General features: G+C 43.6%; 1 protein-coding gene across 3 annotated transcripts in view; it reads left to right on the forward strand.

Moving 5' to 3' along the window:
• Positions 1–17,844, forward strand: part of htr4 (5-hydroxytryptamine receptor 4) — a 163,847-nt gene that overhangs the window by 79,791 nt on the left and 66,212 nt on the right. For all 3 annotated transcript variants that reach the window (XM_076890377.1, XM_012919349.3, XM_004552077.4), the window contains exon 3: positions 10,565–10,678. In XM_076890377.1, coding sequence (XP_076746492.1) covers positions 10,565–10,678 — 114 coding nt within the window. The remainder of the gene's footprint in view (positions 1–10,564; positions 10,679–17,844) is intronic.

Here is a 17,844-nt window from a genome sequence, read left to right on the forward strand (position 1 = left end):
GAGAAAACGGACCTCGTTACCGATGCCATTAATCTGGACTGCTGCTCGGCTGTGTCTGCATGCAGTCTGTGTTGCGCTTTCATTTATCCGGGGCCAAATTAACCCTTCCCCACCGGGGAAAGCAGAGGATTCATTGAGAAGGACTCAGTAGTGATGATGTCTTAACATAATCACACAGAGTGGGCGTCCCAGGCCTCCTGACCGTTTCTATCTCCAGGCAGATTTCACACAGACTGCGTGGGCCTTTTCTATTCTGATGTTGGGTTGGTTCGTGGACTCTTATTGTCCTTCTCTGCCTCCTCCGTTGGTCACACATCATTACCTATCCCATTCAGGCAGACCGCGTCATTGCATTATGTTCAGGCAATCATCCTCCGACTTTAGACGAGCTTTATGGCTGTGAAATGTGCTCAGTTATTCTTGGCCCTTGATTATATTATTACACTGAAAATATCCTCTATTATTTCCAGCAAACTGGATTTTTCGAAGGTACTTCTAATTTATAACCCATTTATGAAACTCACATCTGTGATTTCACAAGGCTTAAGTGAAGTTTTACATCAACTATATTCAGTAATTACAAAATTTATCACATTAGTGTTGATTGATCATTCAATTAAAAACAGACCTGGACTTTTCTCTTAATTTAGCTTCTTTCTCTGCATTATTTAAAGCTTTGGCAGCTCTACCGGTCAGTGAAGCAGTAACAGATGATGAGTCATCATCATGAAAACAGGTGCATGAGGGCAAGGCACACTTCTTTTAGTTGTGTACGATGCGTCAGGACCGTCAGGTTAATATAACGGCAGTGCATGTGTTACAGCATGTCAGAGGACTGTAATCAATGATGGCAGTCAAATTATCCGACCATTGTTAAAAATTGAAATATTTGTTGTGAAAGGGCCTCTCATTCTCTGTCTGGAGCAAGCTCCTCCCACTTCAAACCAACGTTCTTCTGATTGGCTGTCCCTCATGACTTCATACAGATCCAAAGGTAGAAAAGGAGCTACTGGAGCTACTGGAGCTCAGCAGGTCATCTACTGAAGGTGGGTTGTTCCATCCCTGGCTGCTCCAGTCTGCATGCCAAAGTACCCTCGGGCAAGAAGGAACCCAGAGCTGCTCTCAGAGCGTGAATGTGTAAATGAGCCATGTTGTACAAAGTGCTGTAGAAAAGTGCTCCAAACAGAGCTTCATCGTCAGAGACCAACGCATGAGTTTACAAACTGATTGTTAGTCTGACATGTCTAATTACTGTCAAAGACATCTGAACACACTTTCTTCTGTGTATGAGTGCATTTTTCAGAGTTGCCGGTGGACAAAAGCAGCAGACGTACCTGAAACATGGGCCGCTAATCAGAGGTCTGCTGTCAGAATCACAGCAACAGGCCAAACTACTGTTACTATGGTTACAGGCAGGCTCATCTGCAGGAGGTTTGGAGGTTTTGGTTTTTCTAACAGAGAACATACCAAGTCTCCGGGTGGTCCAGCACGTACTGTAGGAGCCAATTGGCTTAAAATTGTTTCAAAGCTGGATAGTCTACGTCTGCATGGAGGCGACGGAGTCACAGCCAGACTGTGGGTTTGGACAGTCAGCAAATTTTGATCTCAGAGGCCATTTGTCTCTTTGCATGCCTAAAATTGATCAAGCTTTATTGAACCTGAGCATGAGTAACCGCCTTGAACTAAGACCAATTTCTGTGCAAGTTGTCAATCTTTCCAAACAGCTTTCATGCCTGTCCGGTTTCAGAGCATGAATTACAAAGTCAAGCATTGGTCCCCGTCCTGGTGTTTCTGCAAAGAGAGCTCCTGCCAGTCATCTGTCAGTCCAATTGCTGAACCTGACGTGAAAGCACTGATGCTGCATCGCATATGAGCCGAGGAAAATGAGCGCAGGCAGCACTGCGACGCAGTTGGCTAAAAATTGTGCTCGAAGCCTAAAAGAATGGCGTTAGTGGACGGCACGCAGCCTTGGGGAGACGTGTTCAGGATACATGATGAGACCAGTTGTTGTTGAGGAACAGTTTGGATTTCAAAGCGCCTGGAAGTTGAATTTAAAATGACCTTTCATTTGTAGCCCTACTCCCTTTTAAATGAACTGGAGGGATTTTCAGTGTAAATTCGGTCTAGCTTTAAAAACAGTGTTGAAGTGGACGACTGCCATTGTGCTGATTAAAGGTGCGCCGTTGGGAAAGATGTGAATAGATGTGTGAACACACACGAGGAGGATTTTTAAGGAAGGGTGTTTCTGCATGATCGAGACAAATAAACCTGTGTGTGTGTGTGTGTGTGTGTGTGTGTGTGTGTGTGTGTGTGTGTGTGTGTGTGTGTGAATGATTGCAGTGATCATGATGGTGTTTGCTTCTCTTGTGTGTTCTGCAGTTCGTCTGATTCAGGTGGTGTTTTTTTCTCCTGTGGAATCTTAAATTGTTCCTGTTTTTCGTGGTTTTTATCTGTTTTGTGAGGAAAATTTATCTCAAAGTTCTCCACTGGGTCTGATTATAAACAGTATTCAGTCAGACACCTTCAAACCTTTTCGATTTTCTGAAACTGAAATTCTGTGTAGCAAACTGTGATGACTGAAACAATGTATTTCTCTGCTCTGCAGCTCTGCAGCTGAAACACTTGACAGAGTTACTTGACATTTCCAATCACGATGTTAGCGACACTCAGAAAGCTTGGAGGAGCTTAATTTATCTGTGCAAACAATCCACTGAACTCTGTGCCGCTATCACCCATCATCACAGCCAGAAATATCCTGATGATGCATCGCTGTAAATGTCAGGTGCAGTCAGGTCGTCACCGCGCTTCTTTTATTTCAGTGCTTCAGGTTTCTGATCACAGACAATAGAAACTGATTATTATAAATATATATTAGTGCTTTCATTCTGGGCCCTGCGACAGACTGGTGTTTTTTTCTTTTTTTTATTTGTAGCAGAAACACACACCAGTCTCAGCAGTTGAAATAAGTGGGCTGAAATAAATGCAAAATGAGCTTAAAATCTGATAAAACATCAACAATATGAAGGTCTCCATCCATTTGTGAGGCTCCAGCACAGAGCAACATGGATTCTCAGGAACAGCAGTGATGAAATTATGTAAATGACAAGTGTTATTGACAAACTGCGAGATGCTCATCAGTGGAACATGCTGGAGTTTCTGGCTTCTCGTTCATTAAAACAGGTGCTTTGGTCTTTACAATCCTAAACCAACCACAGATTTGTATAAGACCAAGGTTGTCCTTCTAACGTGTCTAACATTCACCCATCCATCTGTCAATACATACTTCCACCCATCTGTATATCCATCCTCTGGCCACTTACTTCACTTCTTCTCAGGGGACACTGAGGTGTTCCCAAGCCAGTACCAGTCATGTCCAAAACACCAGTATCAGCTCTGAGCTCCTTCCAAATGAGCAAAGTGCTCATCTTACATCTGCTGCTTGTATCTGTGATCTCATTCTTTATATATCTCACTTTATATTGTAAGGCAGACCCTACAATAATACATACAAGAGAAAAACTTAACAATCACATGACCCCCTATGAGCAAGCACGTTGGCGACAGCGGGAAGGAAAAACTCCCTTTAAACAGGAAGAAACCTCCAGGATGAACCAAGCTCAGGGCGGCCATATGAAGCGATGGGGTGTCATAAAACCAGAATTTTCCCTAATTAACCGGTTTGAGCCCCTCATGACTATAAAGAAAACAAAAATGTAATAAAGGAAGTTCTTTGCTGTCACACTTGACTGTCTGTCACTTACAATGTTCGTCTGTCTGCATATACGGGAATAGCCCCCAGCTGAGGCTGCCGGAGCTGTCACAAACACTTCACCGCGCTTTCAGCTCTGACAGCCGCGCTTGGAAAGCACATTGTGTTTCCTACCTTTCTGCTGCTTCTCGTCTGCACTCCTTTATGCTTTAAACGCATTTCATTGGTGAGGTAAAGATAACAGAACTTAATTAGGCCCAAACTTCGGTCTCACAACTCAGAAACCAAAACCTGTCGTTCAGAAGTAAACCTCAGCAGCTGCAGCCACACTTAAAAGACCCATCAGAGCAAAGAAAATAATCTCGAGTCCAGCGGAGAGATCGCCGCTATCAGACCCTGACTGAGCAGCACACAGGCAGCTGTTGGTTGGAAATTGGAGGCCATCCTCGCTGTTTACACACTCTTCTTGTGTGTGTGCGTAAACTTGTGGCCACGCTTGGATGAGCAGAACAGAGAAAACGGGTTTGGATGGACAGGGTGGGGTGTGAGGCTGAAATGGCATTTGAGAGCAGACAATGGAGTCTTTTTCTCACTGTTATAATAAAATAATGTGAAACAATATGCTTTTAGAGACAGCGCTCTCAGAGGAGCATGGTATGTTTAGATGATGTTAAAGAAGAATTATTTTTAGGAGCCTGCTGTAAAGGACTAACTCCTGATTAAATTTGGGCTGAGCCGCAACTTTGCACTGTTTAACGAGAAAGCCAGAACATGGGAATATGTATGTCTGAAACCAAAATCCTGACGACTGAAAACTACAAAGATGGCAGCTTCCACATAGATGACAATGAGAGGTCAAGAACTTTATTTTAATGATAAATTTTTAATTATCAGTGAGATCATTATCCAGTGATTATCCATCAACAATTATCATTATTGCCAAAGAAGAATCGCAATGGCTAAAGCAATGATGAAGTCATCTGATAAAGTCTTCGAATCTAAGGACGTTTCTCGGCCAATAAAATAAAAAAGGCTGTAGTACAGTTTTATTTTCTCTATGCTCACCTATAGCTGTGAAAGCTGAAAAAAGAAAACCGGACAATCGATGAATCAGGGCTTCTGAAACTTAGACAGATTTTATCAGTACCATGGACGCCCGAAGGACCAACAAATCAATGGAGAGGCAAATCATGAAGATACGGCTCCCACCAGGGAGGCAAATGCCGCTTGACCGATTCTTGAGAGTATTTCCGCCGTTGTTGCCAGCGATGGTCACTACTAAGATCTCAGTCATTAAGCTCTTTAAAAACTCATTAAAAACAGTTTCTTTATTTTTAAAGGAAAGTTATTGAGTAGATTTTGGTGAACTCTGATTAAAATAAACATCTCACATCCTGACATGGAGGAAAACCTAAAAGTAATGAAAATGAATGAGCTGAAAGTCTAAATAAGTGATAATCATTTCAGGTATCTTGGTTCAGATGATCAGTGTCTATTGGTTGCACAGCCGCTAATGCACCGCGAGCATCGTCATCGTGGAAATTTGTCAAAGCCAGAGCGCCGTGTCTCTGGAGGAAGTTCAGTTTGGAGATGAAATCACTGATTCACATGTTCTCACGTCTCCCTTCTTCTTCTTCTCTGAAATTCCCCGTGGATGTGGCCAGGACTTCCTGCTCCCTCCATCTTTAATTTTCATCTCTCTGACAGAGACCTCAGAGTCCCGCTGGATGTCTCACCCAGAAATAAATTTAGCTTGTTTCCTGACACTGTGTCCTCAGATGAACATGAACTTTCTAGAGAAGCATTTAAGTGATGCATCAAGCCTGGCTGCTGCACTTCAGAGACCACTGTGCACTCAGCCCCACTCAGATTCTTTGTTCATTTTATTTGTTGATAATATTTTGTAAATGCTCTCTTTAATATTGTGTAAATGTGTGGCACAGAGAACAGAAAAAAAAGTTTTGGTGTGTTTTTATGCTGTGTAGACGAGCTGCGTCACCACACCCTGTGGCATTTCTGCAGATTTGATTGCATCAGCTGCGGTCAGGTGGTGAGGAGGGGAAATGACTGCGAGCAGGTGGAACTAACAAAACAATCTCTGAACCGGTTCTGTCGGCCCACCTCAGTTGACTCGACAGATCCCGTGCACGCTGTCACGTGGCATTGCTTGACACAGTAAGAGTCGGGTAGCTTCAGCTCTGAGAGGACCTCAGTGAAGACTTCTGAGAGCTCAGTCCAGCTCTCACTAACAGTCAGCTCCATGCAGCCAATCAGTGACAGCTCATTTAGTTCAGCCACATGATATGGTATCCCCTATAGCTGTAAAAGAATTTTTTTTATACGTGTGTGTTCATATTTCAAAGGTTTGGCTCTCCAGCTGTCACTCACCAGAGTCAGACCAACTGAGAATATCAAGCTCAGAGCCAAGAATGTGCAAAAACATTATTTATGTGCATTTAGTCTTCACGAGGAGTAAGAGAAACCAGATGTTCGGTCATGGATGATGGAGGTATTTCCCCGCTCATCTGTCCCCTCTGAGCTCCTAATTGAGGCTGCTCTGTGCTGATTACCTAGCATACCCAGCATTACCCAGCTTAACTCAGGTCAAAGTTCACGTTACCTGATGTCTTTCATCCTTCAAACCCACTGCTCCACAGCTTCTCTGTTTGTCTTTCTCAGTCTCTCTTCTTCAACAGCAGAAAGCCCTTTTTGTACGTCTGCAGAATCGTTGAGGAGCAGCAGAGGAAATTCCTGCCTTTGCCGACTGTTTTTAAGCACATTTGCTTTCAAAGGACGTCGGCTGTGTTCTTTCCAAACCCTTTACCTTATAACGTACTTGGATGAGACATTACACTCAATCTGAAGAAGTCACAGCTTAATTAAGCGCGTTTTGACGAGTGATCAGGAGCCGGGTTACTGTGTGTGATGCTGGGGTGTAGCCTTCTGTCAGGTGTGTAGTCACAGTCCCAAACAAGACACAGATGCAGGTGTCCTGATGTGTGTTTGCCTCCCAGCAGCTGGCCTTCATTCTTGCTTCTCATCCTGAAGACGTCGTCCATCCTAAAAACTGATGGACAGTGATGGCTATTTAACCCTTACTGGTGTTGTCACCTTGATGTCCCCCATCATCATGTGACCACTGAAAACACGTGTTTGTCCAAACTGTGCATTTATTAAATCAGCGAAGATGCTCAGGCGAGAACCAATGTTCCATCAGACAGAACAGAACAACCACTCCACACACTGATTGGGGTTGGGCGTTAGGGTTAAATAGGCGGGACATCAGCCTTTAGAACTGCAGAAGCCACTTGGATGAGAGCTGAAAGGGCCTGACAAACCTGAAGAAGTGCAGTTTTCTTCATGCTACCTTGACCTGGAACACTGAGAACCTACACAGACGTCCTCTTGGGTTCAGACTCAGAGACTAAACAGTATTGAGTGTGGTCCCGTGCTGACCTTGAACAAGTTCAAGACATGAACAAGACATGCTCCTATCAGCACGGTATAAATATCACAGGGTTATCACATATTTCATCCATCTGTTGGATTAGCTGCACTTCACTGTCACTTTTTAAAATAATGGCTTCAAGAGCAGGCTGTCCTCAGCTGTGTGTGTATCCCCAGGTATGGGTCAGGTGTGTGTCCTAATGTGCTAATGTGATTGCTGCACCGTCCCTTTTTTATGGAGCGAGCTCTGTGTGAGAACAGCTGTAAACCTGGTGACAGGTGGATCGTCATATGATTTACTCAAACTTTACTCCCACTTTAGAAAAAAACTATGAACAACAACAGTGTTGTGCTTGGAAATGTTGAACCTCTTAGTTTAAGTGTCAAAGCGTCAGTTCGCTGAAAGTTAGCTGTGGAAGTTTGTGTTTAAGGTTTTGACAGTGGAGTTTAAATCCTAAATAAAATCCTTTTCATCGGACGGTGTGGCCTAATTGTTCATTAAGGAGCAGACCACCAGCAGTTGTAGCGAGTGAACATGACTCTAGCTAATGATCAGTAAGTGTGTGCGCCCAGCACTGCTCTAGCTTCTGCAGCTGATCCATTAATTATAAAAGCAAAATGAGCCGAGACTCTCACCAAAGCCAATATTTGCACAGCGACTTTCGTACCTGTCGCCATGTTAGAAGCCAGGTGATACTGCCATAATGAGCGTATCAATGTCTCATTTAGGGGAAAGGTGTACGTGACAAACTTGACGTGAAGGATTATTGTGAAGCCTCTTGATTATTTCTTGGTAACGATGCTTCTGTTGAGAAGTCAGCGTTCCCGTTTGATCTGATTAGTGCACTGGCATCACGGATCAAAGAACAAGCCTCATTTGCACACTATCACTTTGCCTTTGAACCTCGGATGCTGAGAGGGAAATCATTTGGCAGACGGGGACAGGTTTCTGAATTCAGCACAGAGGCTCATGTTTGCATGTTACCGATAATGTGGACAGTACATAAAAGCCACAGATAAACATCTCTAAACGTCACTTTCTCCTGTAGAAATTTGCATTTTCTCATGTGGGGAGATGTTGCCCGCCCAGCCATGTCAGTCGCTGTCGTTCATTGTGTTTTCCCACCTCCCCGCCAGGCTGTGAGCTGTGAGAGAGACAGCAAACCTCAGAAGGATTGCTGTGATGCATTACCGATGTCAAACAAGTGTGAGTTTAAAGAGTCGCTTTCTGAGATCTCTCAAACCACAGAAGTGGCTCCAGGAGCTTCGATTCATAACTCACGCTGGCTGGACCCGAGACATTTTCTAGAGGTTATACGCGTGCGGGGGCGAAAATGCAACGCCTGCAGTTTTAGCCTGTATTATTTATCATATCATATTCCCCATGTTGGATACTGAATACGCAACATGTCAGTTCTGTATCTATGACCAAAGACGTCTCGGTTATCGCTGGAAGATGAGCTTTGTCAAACAGGCGAGTGTGTTTTTGTGTTTATGCTCCTGATGATGACAGTTTAACCTCAGTAAATGCTGTTTGTTGTGTTTTGGAGAGAAGTGATTTGTGTCCGGGTTTCTGTGGATTATACAAAGATCGTTCGCCTGCTTTGACCTTTTTGTGTCTCAGGCTCAGCACAGCTCGACCCCAGGAGGTGGAAATGGGGTCTTTCAAACAGGCTGTGTATGAAAGTTGATATAGAAAATCAGAGCACAGCTTTGAGGTGCAGCAGCGACGCTGGAGCCAGGACATGAGCACCTCTGCCATGAATAGCATGAATCCGCCAAACACTGAAAGCACTTTGATTTAGGCCCCTTTGTTACTAAAAGGGCTTTGACGCAGCGGGGGCAGACTCGGGACCTCTGAGGATCTCTAACCAGGACGTTAGCATCAGATCCCTGTGTGGTCCTGTGGGCTGCACATAGCTAGAAGGGCCTGGAAGCTTTTAGACCTTCTGTGTCGCTGTTTTTATTACTTTCAGACTGAATTCTCTGTTTTATCTCTTTCTTTGTAAAATCCCATGCGGTTGGTACACCTGTGCAGGTTTCTGATTGGTCACCTGCTGCTGCAGACTTTATTTATTTTGCTTCTGCTCGATAGGATGCACTCACACTTTGGTTTGTTGATCTTCATTCGACTATCCTGTGCTACAAAGCCAGACTAGTGTATTACTGAGCTGTGTGAGCTTTCTGCTTCTTAAAGGGTTTCTCTTTTTACCTGGCTAGATTACCATGGTAACTGGTGCTGAACTGATCACCTGGTTGGCAGCAGGTCATGTTCAGAGGTTCTGTTTAAAGCTAGCTGGAAGCACCACGTCATCACTGATTCTTGTTTTAAGAGCGTCGAATCATCACCATGAAACATGATCACACATAGTGTCCGTGATTCGAGCAGGGGGCGCTCACAGGGACCACTTAAAGCTGAAGAAGGGTCACGTGACCTGTGAAATGCCCGTTTTACGCCTCCTCTCGACCTGCAGCAGTGTTGTGCAGATGAATGGTTTCACAGAAGACGATTGCACTGCATTGGTTTCAGTGCTTCTTTCACGCTCATTTATCAAACCCAAATGACAAAATGTCTGCTGCGAACTTTGGTGACGATTCAAACTGATCAGATAGGTACAGCATAAATGTGTCCACCTTTGTTTCTGAGTGTGCAGATGCTTCTGGCTCTCAGCTTCTGCTCCACACTGTTTTACCTGCAGGGGAGTTTGTTCCTCGCTGTGACTCCCGAGTCTCTTTTTGTTGTTGTGAAACGTATCCATGCATCCTGAAGCCTCTCCGAGTGCTTATGTAGGTGGAAGCAATCAGTGCAGCAGAGGAAGAGACCTCTGCTTTTAAATACACAGGATATCATCACTGCTGCACCTGGCTGCTTGTTCGGGTTCAGCAAGCTACCTTGGAGATGGAAATAAATCTCATTTGCATCTGAATGTTTTCAGTGACATCCTCTTAGCCAGAGACACCAAACAAGAACAGGTAAATCCATCTTTACCTGAATGGAGCTTTTACAGCTAATGACTAGCTCCAGAGGCTGAACTTAATGAGCCGACGCAAGCAGGGAGCAGGGCTGATTTCTTGTTGCTCCACCGCGTGGTGCAGGCTGATGAAAGAAAGATTGTAATATTGTCTGTAATAAATGCCACATGAGGGGTCACTCTGCAGTTTTAACTCTCTCTCACATAAAATGAGAGCTGACAGCCTCTCTGTATCCTGCCTGATGAGTTCTGACACCTTTGCAAATATCAATAAACATTACAGCAGTGTTTTCCAAGGGTAGCTACGCAGGCAGAGACCACCCTGGCTAACTTCTTTTACTGTAAGGCGCCTGAAATGTGACAGAATCCTCTCAGTTCAGAATCCTAGCAGGCTTTTAGACTTAAACTGACATGGTGTTGTTTTATCTCCCTGCAGCGATAGCATGCCAAAGCGGATGGCCCTGATCTGCTTCCTGTCTCTGGTCATGCTGATGAGCATCTTTGGAAACCTGTTGGTCATGGTGGCCGTCTGCAAGGACAGACAACTCAGGTGGGAACGACCTTCTTCTTAAAGGCGCTTCTGTGTAATTGGCTGATGTGCATGAGAGTAAATCAGCAACAGTCAGAGCAGCACTTTTTTTTTTCACTGCCTGTTTCTTATTTAAATATTTTTTTGATTCCTGGTAATGGTTATTGTTGGATCTTTAGCGGATTCAGTTTTTTCTTAGCTGCTTTAGATGTGAATCCCTCCCTGTGTTCCATCCTCATGTGATGAGTCTGTGTTACGTTCACGTCTGTGTTTAGTGATCTCACTTCCTTTATTTTGATAGTGTTCCTTGTGCCTTAGTTTTGCTTCCTCGTGTCATCCTGTGATTTGGTTCAGTTGTGTCTCGTTCTCCCTGCTGTCTCTTCTTCCTCCAGCTCCCCTCTGTGTGTATTAATGTTTGCTGTCACTCCTTCTCCTTCTTCAGTGTGTGATGTGTATGTGCTATTTTCTCCTTTATGGACTTTGTGTTTGCCTCCACGGTCTGTAACATCTACAGAATCATGGCAGAAACTGCTTCTTCGTGTGTGTCTGTATTTTCTAAAGTGGTTTCCACCATTGCAGCTCTGATCTTCATGAAGCAAAGGAGAAGGGTGTATGAAAAGTGAAGGAATTAGAGGCGGAGTCAGAGGGTCAGGCTGAGGATGGAGGGTCATGTGGGAGCTGCTGTCACCTCAGTGCTTCAGTCCTCCGTCTTCACCTCGCCCTTCTCTTTGTCCCTCTCTCTGTCTGACGTCTCTCATCTTTCTTTCTTTGCCCCTCTCATGACCTTTGACTCATGGGATGTAGTGTGTGTGTGTGTGTGTGTGTGTGTGTGTGTGTGTGTGTGTGTGTGTGTGTGTGTGTGTGGCATGTTGAAGTCAGTGAGTGACGGCATGTCTGCTGTGATGTCTTACGTTGCTGAGGTGAGAACATTTATGTCTTTGTTCTTTTGTCCACTGGGAAATGCTCAGTGGGGACGTCCCTCTGGTGAACGTGGGCGATAAAGTAAATAGGAACTCTTTGCACATCATTTACAGGAATCATGAGTATCCCAGGTAGGAACAGCTGTTAGATTACCAGTGGTGAGATCAGTCACTGTGACGGTGGTCGTGCCTGTCGGTCTGTAAAGGCTCACATACAGTTGGTGTGTGATTTGTGTGGTTTTGGGTTTATATGTGGGACAAGTGCTTATGCAAACCAAAAACTGTAAACAAAAGATGGACAGTGTCACATCTCCCATTATTTTCTGCAGCCTAACATTAATCAGTCATGTTGGCTTTTTGGAGCCAGAACTGATCATATTTGGAGGATGCTGAGCTCAGTAACATCCAGATAAAATCATTGAATCTCACTGTGCCCCAAAAAGTCTTGGACAATAATGTTAGTACAGTGACCTCACAGCAGCCATGGTATTGGTCACATGATGTTATTAAAAGTGCCTCAAAAGGCTCCAACAGCGCAAACCTGGCCCAGAGGTCCAGTTCAGGAACTCCAGCCGCCTGTGTCGCCTCCACCTGTCAATAGAATCGGGGGCTGTGTGTTTTGGCAGGTACGCGTTGGCTTCGTTTTTCAGACCTGGAGGCTGACACCTGACAGCGAGAGAAGAGAGTCACTGTGAGACAGACGAACAGTAGCTTACGTTCAAATATTTCTGTCCTGATGGGAGTTTAAAAGAGTTTAAAGTGAAAGTGAATCATACAGCAGTCATCAGATCTCAACTCAGTTAAACAATGATGAGTAGATTATTAATTAATGAATTAATTTTTATGTAGGGCTGGGCGATATGGCCTAAAATCCATATCGCGGTATAATTTGAAGCACGTGCGGTAACGATATAAATATCGCGATATATTCTTTTCTTCTGTATAACATTTTCACAAAAATCGAGAGTGTTCCTTATGTATGAATTCTGGTTGTGCTTACTGACCTCGAACAGATTTTGGCGTGCAGAAATCTGTTAAAAAATGTTTTAGTACAACTTTGGTAAGCCGCACTGCTTGATGGATTGTCAGAGCATTACGGCTGCTGTAGTGAGAAGCTTCGCGGAGTAATCTGGGTCCAAAACTCCGTCCACTTCAGGTCCCAAAGTCAAACGAACACTAAGAGTTAAAAACGGTCTAAATTCTTTCATATTTAATGAAATCATCAGCGTTGGTCCTTTACCAGGTGTAACAATTAAGTTTAACATCCATGCATCCATGAAAACAGAATTTATTAAATTTAACGGAGTTACAAGTTAACAGGAAGTTAGCTCGCTAGTTTCCACCTAAACATGACATACCATGTTCCGACTGAGAGATTTTTGTAACTAATTAAAATGTACAGCTCTGCTATCACTTCCAACATAAATGAAGACAGAAAACTAAACAGCAGTGACGTTTGCAGGGTTCCTGAAGTTGGACTACCTGGTATATAATGTTGTGCTACGTGACGTGATTGCTAGCGACGCAGCTGTGTTAGCATAACATTAGCACAGTGAAGCTGGAGGATGAACGCCAACGATTTTTCCACTCGATAAAAGTTAACGTGAGGGATTGTGGTGGTTAGGGACAAATGCAATCGCATAGCAGGATGCTATACACGGGCCAAACTTCAGTCAGGAGAACAACTGAGATTATTCATCCACAATACGAGGTTAGATATTAATATGCTGCAACAACATGGGAATAGAGCAGCTGCGAGAGAATTCAACATTAATGAATCAATGCTACGGAAGTGGAGGAAGCGCAGTTTTTGGCTTTCCCCATATTTCAAAAGTGCTTCATCTCTTTGCTATGACTGTCGCCCGGCATAATTTGTAGATGATAATGGTTGTAGCCGCTTCAACATGCGCTATCGCGGTAGAGCGGTATAGTCAAAATCTCTATCATTGGCCAAATTTATATAGTTGCTATCGTATATCGTTTATATCGCCCACCCCTATTTTTATGGTGGAAATCATTATTTTAAGGAGATGTTTTTCAGAGAATCCATGTGAATGAATAAAAAACGGTTCCAGCAGCTCATGGATGACTATCACCCGTCTGTTTGTAGTCTTGTTGTAGTCAGAGAAACTGAGATTACAGCATAATGCCCATTCCTCCTGAAGCTGCTTTTCATGTGCCTTTGTAAACGTCTTCCTCATCCCTCACTGCAGAGTCCCTCTCACTCAGTCTGGGACCAGCTTTTCCAAATTTATAATCCCAGTTACTAAATTAATGGGAACCCCCGATTCATGGTCACCTGATCCAGCCCTAACTATATGAAGGTTTGAATCTTAAAAGTAGAGATAGTGTCTGTCTCTTGAATCCAAACTGGAAGCTGCTTCCACAGAAGAGGGGCCTGAAAACTGAACCCTCTGCCTCCCATTCTACTTTTAAATACTCTAGGAACAACAAGTAAACCTGGTGCTCCTCATTAATTTGCGAGGAACAAATTAATGAGGAACACAGCCATTTGGTGATAATATAATATAAGATAACATTAGCAGCTCAATATGTCACAATCAGAATAATTTATAAATAATAAAAACTGCTGAGTAAGTCTCTGTTTCTCTCATAATCTTTCATCTGTGGTTTGAAATAACCTGAGCGCTTTATTCTCGTAACCAGTAAATCATCGAGGCAGAGGTCGGGTTTTTCCACAGCAGCCAGGTCTGTGTGAGGGAGCTCAACAGCTTAGAGGCATTTTACATGTTTACCTAATGTACAGTACACACACACACACACACACACACACACACACACACACACACACACACACACACACACACACACACACAGTAAACACCAGCAGAGGGTGATTCAGAGGGTGGTAAAGCACTCATCATGAAACATCACACAAACAAAATCACTGTTACCACCTTTTGTTTCTCTCTGTGTGTCATGTCGAGTGTGTGAACACACACACACGCTGCAACACAGTGTGTGTGTTTATAGACACTGAGCAGCTCTGCGAGCGCTCGCTGTTATAAACGGGTCGCAGCAGAAACTTTGCTTCCACATTTCTGATTTTGTCTTTTAACATCAAAGTTTATTTACATCATTTACAAAAGTAAGAACTAAATTCATCAAATAAAATAGTTTAAGTGAAAAAGAACATGAAAGAAAAGACCTTTCCAAACAATTCATTCATTCTTTCCATTGTTTTATTTCTGCCTTTGAGATTGTCGTTAAATTATCCCTGCACTTCATTAAAGTGCTATTTGGAGTCGTGTTTTTAGTTGTAGTCATAAAATATTTGGCTGACTTAATTGAGTTTGAAATGATTTTTTCTGATTTAAATGAATGAAATAAATAACTGTGTATCCTCCAAGGATTAATTCGGTGTAATTGCTGATTTCAGGGTTTTGTGCTGTTTTTTTAAAAAAAACATTAAAGTTTAAATTCCTTTATTATTATTCCAGACTGCACCTCTCAGAAATTCCTCAGAAAGGCAGTAATGAAATAAAAATCCAGTTATGGGGATTTAATTGAACTGTAGGGTTTATCATTCCCATTAAAGCTTGTCTTTGTGATTGTGTTGTTGCAGACGCCGTCGAGGCCTCCGGCTCTATTCTGCAAAACAAGATTACAAGCTTTGTGCTTTTTATCGGCATTTGTTATAAATGCAGATGGTCGTTTAGTTTACGTGGCTTCGCCATCAGGAGGTGACCCAGCCAGAAATAGTTTGACTGGACAGGACAGAAACGTGATGAATATGAGAGCATCTGAAATGATTCCTTCATGTTTGCTTCTCCTCTCTGACCTTTCTGTTTGAATCATCTTTTCTTAGATCTTACATGTTGGACGTCCTCGTCACACAGTCCCTGCTAATAAAGTTTATTTATTCAAAGGACTTTCAGCTAAACACAGTCTGTCATCCTGACTAAACACAGTGCCTCCTCCTCCACCTCAGGGCTTCTTAATGCTTCTAAACTGCTCTGAATTATAGCCAACACAGCTCCGTGTGTGCGTGTGTGTGCAGGATTTACTGCAGGCAGAGGTGTACCGGCCTGTTCCAGAGCAGTGGATGGATGGAAAGCCTTCGCGGCCTTTCCCTCGTACTGAGGTTATTTATAGACGCGGACATTGACAGCGCAGAGACGAGGCGGCTGACTGACCGACTTTTTGTCTGCAGAGCTGTTAGTGGTGGTGTTTTCTGCCTTTGAGTGAATTACTGACTGACTGCTGTGCAGCTGCCTTTTTGTCCATCAGGTTATTAGTGGCATCACAGACAAACTGTGATGCCACTAATCAATAGCTGAAATTGATTTGTTGCACACACAAGTCCAGGATTTTACAGCTGACTGAGAGTGGCAAGCAATCACCTCGTCTCAGGATTTCTTTGTTTTGTCAAACTGCAGTAAGTGTGTGTGTGTGCGTCTGTCTGTCCAAGGTGTGTGAGCAGTGAAGCACAGTTTAAAACCTGCAGAGTGAAATCCATAGAATGTACTTAAGAAGATGGAAGTAAAGCTGATTTGGGGAGGGGGGGGGGGGTGAATGCTCCATCATTTAGAATGTTAGAAATGATGAATATGATGGCCCATCGTCGGATAAAATAGATGATTTATGGCAGTTTTTTAACACCTGGATCAGTGTGATGTCATAGAGAGTGGCTATTTCTAATGAGGTCATCTCATTCATCCCACCTACAGTTGTCTTAGAGGGGGAGGAGCTAAAGCAGCATGTTTCAGACGGAGGATGAACTGGGAGGTGTGCTGTGCAGCTCCAAAGGTTCGGGCATGCTCAGCACGCGTCCGAAAATTTAACCCAGCTGTGACAAAATAAAACAGGAAGTAACAGAAGACGAGAACACCTACACGGGGCGACACTGCACACAGGAAACACAAAACACTAAATAAACCAAATCACCTGAAGCAGAAAGCTAACAGAAAGTAGACATTAACTGGACTAAAGTATAACCAAGAGACTCAAACTCCAGCAGATAATCCAAAACATAAGAGAGAATAAGTGGTTTTTGTTTGTGTGTGTGATGCTGCAGAGTGCGACATGTGTTAACATGTGCTAAAACACACAAAATCACCATCAGGTTTGTGATGGTGATAACAGATGCCGCCACATGCTCGTTACTAAATCAGGCTCATCCCACATTAGCAGACTCGTGCTGAAGCCACACCCACATTTCTCTATTTGAGGTCAGCCACTAACCAGAAGGTCTAGACTACTTAGCACTTAGGTCAGAAAAAAGTGCTTGTGTGATTGGGTGAATGAATTAGTTGTATAAAGCGCTTTGAGTACTCAGACAGAGTAGAAAAGCGCTATATAAGAACATGTCCATTTCCCATTTCCGTACAGACCCCCATGCTTGCCCACAACCGTTAAGAAACGTGTAGGCGACACAGAATCACTCAGAGACAAGTGGTTCATCGAAAAGTGAAGGCTGTTTATGCTTTGAATGAAATGGGCTGTGTTTCTGACAACATGCGACTCATCAAATCAATAAAAATGTGAGCAAAACGTTATCAACCTCCTCTCTCTGAACTGCTGACTAGCACGAGCCCGCTGTAGCAATTGGTGAAGAAGATGAGAGTAACTGTCTGTGGTTTTTGTAAAAAGTTTGTCATCTTTATCTTGGTGAAATTGGAGGAGTGTGACTCGTCTGTGGGATCCGTGCTGCTGGATAAAGACAGTCACTTAACACAGAAAAAAGGAACAAAGACTCAGCAGGAGCTTAGAAATCAGTGAGGATTCATCCCAAAATCTCATGTTCTTCACTCAGACATGTATGTGTGTGTGTGTGTGTGTGTGCGTGTGTGTGTGTGTGTGTGTGTGTGTGTGTGTGTGTGTGTGTGTGTGCGTGTGTGTTCCTTTTCAGTGTGTGTGTTTCTTACTAAACGTAAGAAACACACACACTGAAAAGGAGCAGCTGATCGTGCACCACTGTGTGAAAAGCACACATGCAAACTCAGTCAAAGGGACGCAACAAAGGATGGGGGGGGGGGGGGAGTAACAGGAGCAGTGTAAGAGGACAGACTCACACACGCGAACGGGAACCAACAAACCTTTAATCAGCCAAACCTGAGGCACCAAACCCATAACATGAATGTAAGGTCACAGCACAGACACAAATCCTTCTTAAAACCAAAAACAAACCATGACACACCGTCCCGCTTCTCACCTGTGAGCTATTGGCCAGTCACAGTCCTCCCTGACCTCCCCAGGACAGCATGCATGTCTGACAGGTCAAACATGCATGCTGACTCTGATCAG

Source organism: Maylandia zebra, linkage group LG2, assembly GCF_041146795.1.
Source record: "Maylandia zebra isolate NMK-2024a linkage group LG2, Mzebra_GT3a, whole genome shotgun sequence".
Classification (NCBI taxonomy): Eukaryota; Metazoa; Chordata; class Actinopteri; order Cichliformes; family Cichlidae; genus Maylandia; species Maylandia zebra.